At 69.6% G+C, this 3,952-nt stretch overlaps 1 protein-coding gene across 1 annotated transcript in view; it reads right to left on the reverse strand.

The window, feature by feature from the left end:
• Positions 1-3,189, reverse strand: part of LOC103904685 (actin filament-associated protein 1-like 2) — a 4,976-nt gene extending 1,787 nt beyond the window's left edge. Inside the window, exons 1-10 of the mRNA XM_019473903.1 lie at positions 2,979-3,189; positions 2,287-2,415; positions 2,114-2,188; positions 1,919-1,995; positions 1,565-1,655; positions 1,275-1,492; positions 1,018-1,197; positions 719-802; positions 433-520; positions 141-358 (exon numbers count right to left, since the gene is read on the reverse strand). Of these exons, the coding sequence (XP_019329448.1) occupies positions 141-358; positions 433-520; positions 719-802; positions 1,018-1,197; positions 1,275-1,492; positions 1,565-1,655; positions 1,919-1,995; positions 2,114-2,188; positions 2,287-2,415; positions 2,979-3,189 (1,371 nt within the window). The remainder of the gene's footprint in view (positions 1-140; positions 359-432; positions 521-718; positions 803-1,017; positions 1,198-1,274; positions 1,493-1,564; positions 1,656-1,918; positions 1,996-2,113; positions 2,189-2,286; positions 2,416-2,978) is intronic.
• Between the last annotated feature and the right edge of the window lie 763 nt (positions 3,190-3,952).

Raw genomic sequence — 3,952 nt, forward strand, 5'->3', positions numbered from 1 at the left:
CCCGTGGCCCGCAGGGTCTTCAGCCAGGCTTCCCTCTCCTCATCTGAACGGGTCTGGTGTGGGGCAGAGGGTCTGGGCTCAGCCAGTCTCCTGCCGGTGAGGGATGCAGGGGGCTCGGGAGTGCCGTGGCAGTTGCTCACCTGCAGCAGGGCGAGCTCCCGGCCCCGCTGGGCGATGCGGATGCGGAGGCGCTGGGGGGAGCCGGCAGCCGCCCCGGGAGAGACCTCGCAGCCCTCCAGCCGCAGGGCACAGACGGGGCGCTGGGCGCCACCGGGCTCGGGGAACATGCGCAGGGCTCCCTGCCGCACCGCACACCACAGTCGCTGCCACCGCCCACGCAGCCGCACCGCCAGGAAACCTGTGGGTGCATCCCCCATCAGTAGTGGCATGGGGTGCAGGGACACCCCCTCGCCCAGTCCCCATGCACCGCACCTCCTTTAGCATCCTCTCCGGGCCGGGGGCTGCGGGCAGGGCTCTGCCGGGAGCAATCTTCCTCCTTGCCGAGCTGGGACCCGGCAGCCTGAGAATGGAGATCCAGAGAGCCCCGGCCCCTGCAGGTTTTAAGCCCCCTGCACCCTGACCCCCACCCCACGGCAATGCAACCCTCCCCAGCATCACCCAACGGGGACAGCGGGACAGGGAATTGGGGTGTACTCTCGACACCCCCGGCAGCCCCTTTCCCGTGCCTGGGTTTCCCGGGGGAGGACAAGCGGCTCACCCTGCCGAGCCTCGAGGAGGGTGACGCTGGGACACTGACGGCTGCCAGCCCGCTCGGGGCATCGCTGCTGACCTCTTCGATCACCTGCCAAGGGACAGGGGGAGTGCTGCAGCCCTGGGCTCCTGCTCCCCCATCTAACGGGGCTCCAGGCACTCCCGGGATGGGAGAGGAGCTGGGGACAGACAGGGTCGTCCCCAGCCACCTCGGGAGCACCCCAGCAGGGCTGTGCCCCCATTTCTCCCTGCCCACCCCTCCCTCCTGCCCACGCAGAGCTCTGCCAGGCTGCAACACCTCCAAACCTTCCTCCAGTCCTCAGCCTGCTGCCGGCTCTGGAAGCCGATGACCAGTGCCTCGCCCGCCATCCCCATCACCTTCAGGGTGTGCGGCATCTTCTTGCCACGCTTGGCTTTGTAGGTGACGTGGCAGCCCCGCAGGTCCAGCTCCAGCACGGGCTGCAGGTCAGCGGCACACCTGAAGCACTGCGGAGGCACGGCGGGGTCAGCAGAGCTCAGGGACCCCGCTCCCACCCTCCATCCATCCTCCTCCGGCCACTCACCAGCAGCACGTGCTCCCGGACGATGAAGAGCTGCTTTGCCCACTGCCCCAGCCAGCGCTTCCTCCAGAGGAAGCCGCAGAGCTGCGCCTCGGGGCGGCCGGGGGCCTCGGCATCGGGGCCGGCAGCCGGCGGCTGCCACAGGTAGTGGGCACGGTCCGTCACGCTGTCCTCATCCTCCCCGTACGACTCATAGTGGCTGCTGTCGGAGTCGGCACCGCCTGAGAGCCGGGATGGCATCAGGGTGCTGGGTGCATGAGGGTGCCGGGGAGGGGGTGCGGTGGGGTGCTCACCGGAGCCAGTGCATCTGCCAGGGCCGAGGGGTTCGGCATCTTCATAGGAGTCGTCGGTTGGTGGGGATAGCGAGACACCCGGCACCTTGCTCTGGGGAGAGAAGGGGTGCTCCGAAGGTGCTGCCCCCCGGCGTGAACCTCGCAGGGTCCCCAAGGGACTGCCGGGGGGCTCTGCCCAGAGCTGGCAGGCAGAATGGGAACCTTCCCGGCCTGGCTGGACCCCCGTGTGAGCGAGGCTGCAGTGCAGGGATGGCCACCGGGTGCCCTTCTCCTATCCCCTGTCCCAGCACAGTGCTGCTGCCCGAGCCCCCCCGCACACCCGCAGCCCCCCACCCCTCTGCTGCCCACCCTTACCCCTCCATGCAGGCTCAGGGTGCTGGCCGGGCGACACTCGCAGGCTCTCCCTCCCCTTGCATCTGCCGTCCTGGTTCCTGGGGGGAAAAGCGGGACTGGGAGCGGTGTGCCGGGTCGGCGAGGAGCCGGGCATCCCCGGCCGCGCAGGATGAGCCACCGGCGGAGACGGGGTGTGGGTCAGAGCGTGTGACTCACCCGGGCTGGCCCGGCCCTGCGGGGTCCCTGGCGAAGGCGAGAGGCAGCGCATGATCATGTACTCCGCATCCTCTGCTGCAGGGGGAGCGCCCGGTCACAGCCCCGCTCCCGGCCCCTTCCCTGCTGCCCACCGGGCGCTAACCCGTCCACCCCACCCGCAGACCCGCGCTCACATGGGGGGCTCTGCAGCCGGGAGAGGAGATCAGCCACCGACTTCTTCTTGGCCCGAGCCGCGGTGCTGAGGCTTTCCCGGTCCAGGATGAGGAGGAAGGACCGCAGGTCCGACAGCAGCTTGTCCAGGTCTGCAGGGGACAGGGATGTGCCATCGCACCCTGCCAGAGGAGGGTGCAGGCAGGGATGCCTGTCCCCTGCCCGCCACACTGGGGAGGGCTGGCAGGGGCTCTCCGATGCCGAGCAAACAGACGTGGGGGTTACGTGCCCTGTGCCGCCGGCTGTGCCCCCGCTCCCGGCACCTGCCCCGGCTCCGCACAATCCCGCTATTGACAGGCCCGGGGTGCCGGGGGAGGATGAGGAGGGGGGACGGGGACCCGTGCCGCTGAAGGCTCCTCTGTGTGTGCTCACAGAGCGGGTTTGTTCCCGGTCAGGCGAGGGGAGCTGTGGCCGGGGGCCACGCCGGGCAGCCCAACGTGCAGCTCCTCCGTGCCGCGGAGGAGGAGGAGGCATGGCACACGGGAGCAGCTGATGAAGGCTGCTCCGGGCATGCTGAAAATGCTGAGCATTCACCCGCTGCCCACTCCGAGGGCAGGGAGCGGGGTCGGGGCTCAGTGCCAGCCAGGGACCCCAACCCTGCCGTGCCAGGAAGGAGGGATGGAGCGGGACAAGGAGCTGCTTTGTGCCTCCTCACCCCAGCCGGGGAAGATGGGAGTCCTGCGCCCTGCAAGCGGGACGGGACAGCACTGCCTCTGCCCCGAGGCGGGGGAGACCCGGAGGGCTACAGGCATGGGGAGGGGGTCCCTCCGGCCCTGAATGGTGGCTGCCCCGTCAGCTCTGGGTCCATGCAGGCGTTTCCTGCGCTGGAGGAGCATGTGGCAGAGCAGGACCACGCACACCCCCATCCTGGCCCTTCGCCCCGCTCCTGCAGAGCCCCCTTGCCCTGGGCACCTCCAGCTGCCACCGCAGGAGCGGGCAGATGCCTCCCGGCCCCCCCTGGGTCGCTGCCCACCTCCCCCCCCAGCTCCTTCCTGCCGTGCATCTGGAAGTGGTTTGCATCGCTCTGCTCCGGCCGCTCCGGGCTCTGGTCCCTGCTCCCAGCTGGGATAAAATGTTGCAGACCCGCTGTCGAAACCCACTGCCTCCTGGCACGGGGCCTGGCTGCGCCGGCTCCCCCCACGCTGCCCCGCTCCGCTCCCAGCCTCCCTCCTTGCCTTTCCCCTGCCATTTCCCGACTGGAAGAGGGACAACCCCAGCGAAGCCATGGCCAGCCGGGATGCTGCCCCGGTGACTCCCCACAATGCCCCAGGCGATCTCAGCATCCCCATGCCATGCCACATCCCTGCATCCCACATCACTCCGGGCTGGCGGGATTGCAAGGCACCCCTAAAGACAGCAGCAGCCCCCGGGGGAGGTGACGGCAGGCAGGGGGAAGGAGCCCGACGGTCCCATGTGTGTTAAAGGGGGCATGGGAGAAGCCCCTGCGGATGTGCTGGCACTGGGGGGAGCACCATCCCCCTCCCCGGTGTCCCTGGCTGGGGAGCACACACCCCTGCCCGGGGGGAGAGGAAACATCTGGCAGGGCAGCGAGGCTGAGCAATGCCGGAGCTGGGCCCAAACATCTGGATTTCCCTGGAAACTGGGGAAGGGAAGGGGGGGACCAGCCCC

This window comes from Aptenodytes forsteri, unplaced genomic scaffold (assembly GCF_000699145.1).
Source record: "Aptenodytes forsteri isolate BGI_AS27 unplaced genomic scaffold, ASM69914v1 Scaffold168, whole genome shotgun sequence".
Taxonomy (NCBI): Eukaryota; Metazoa; Chordata; class Aves; order Sphenisciformes; family Spheniscidae; genus Aptenodytes; species Aptenodytes forsteri.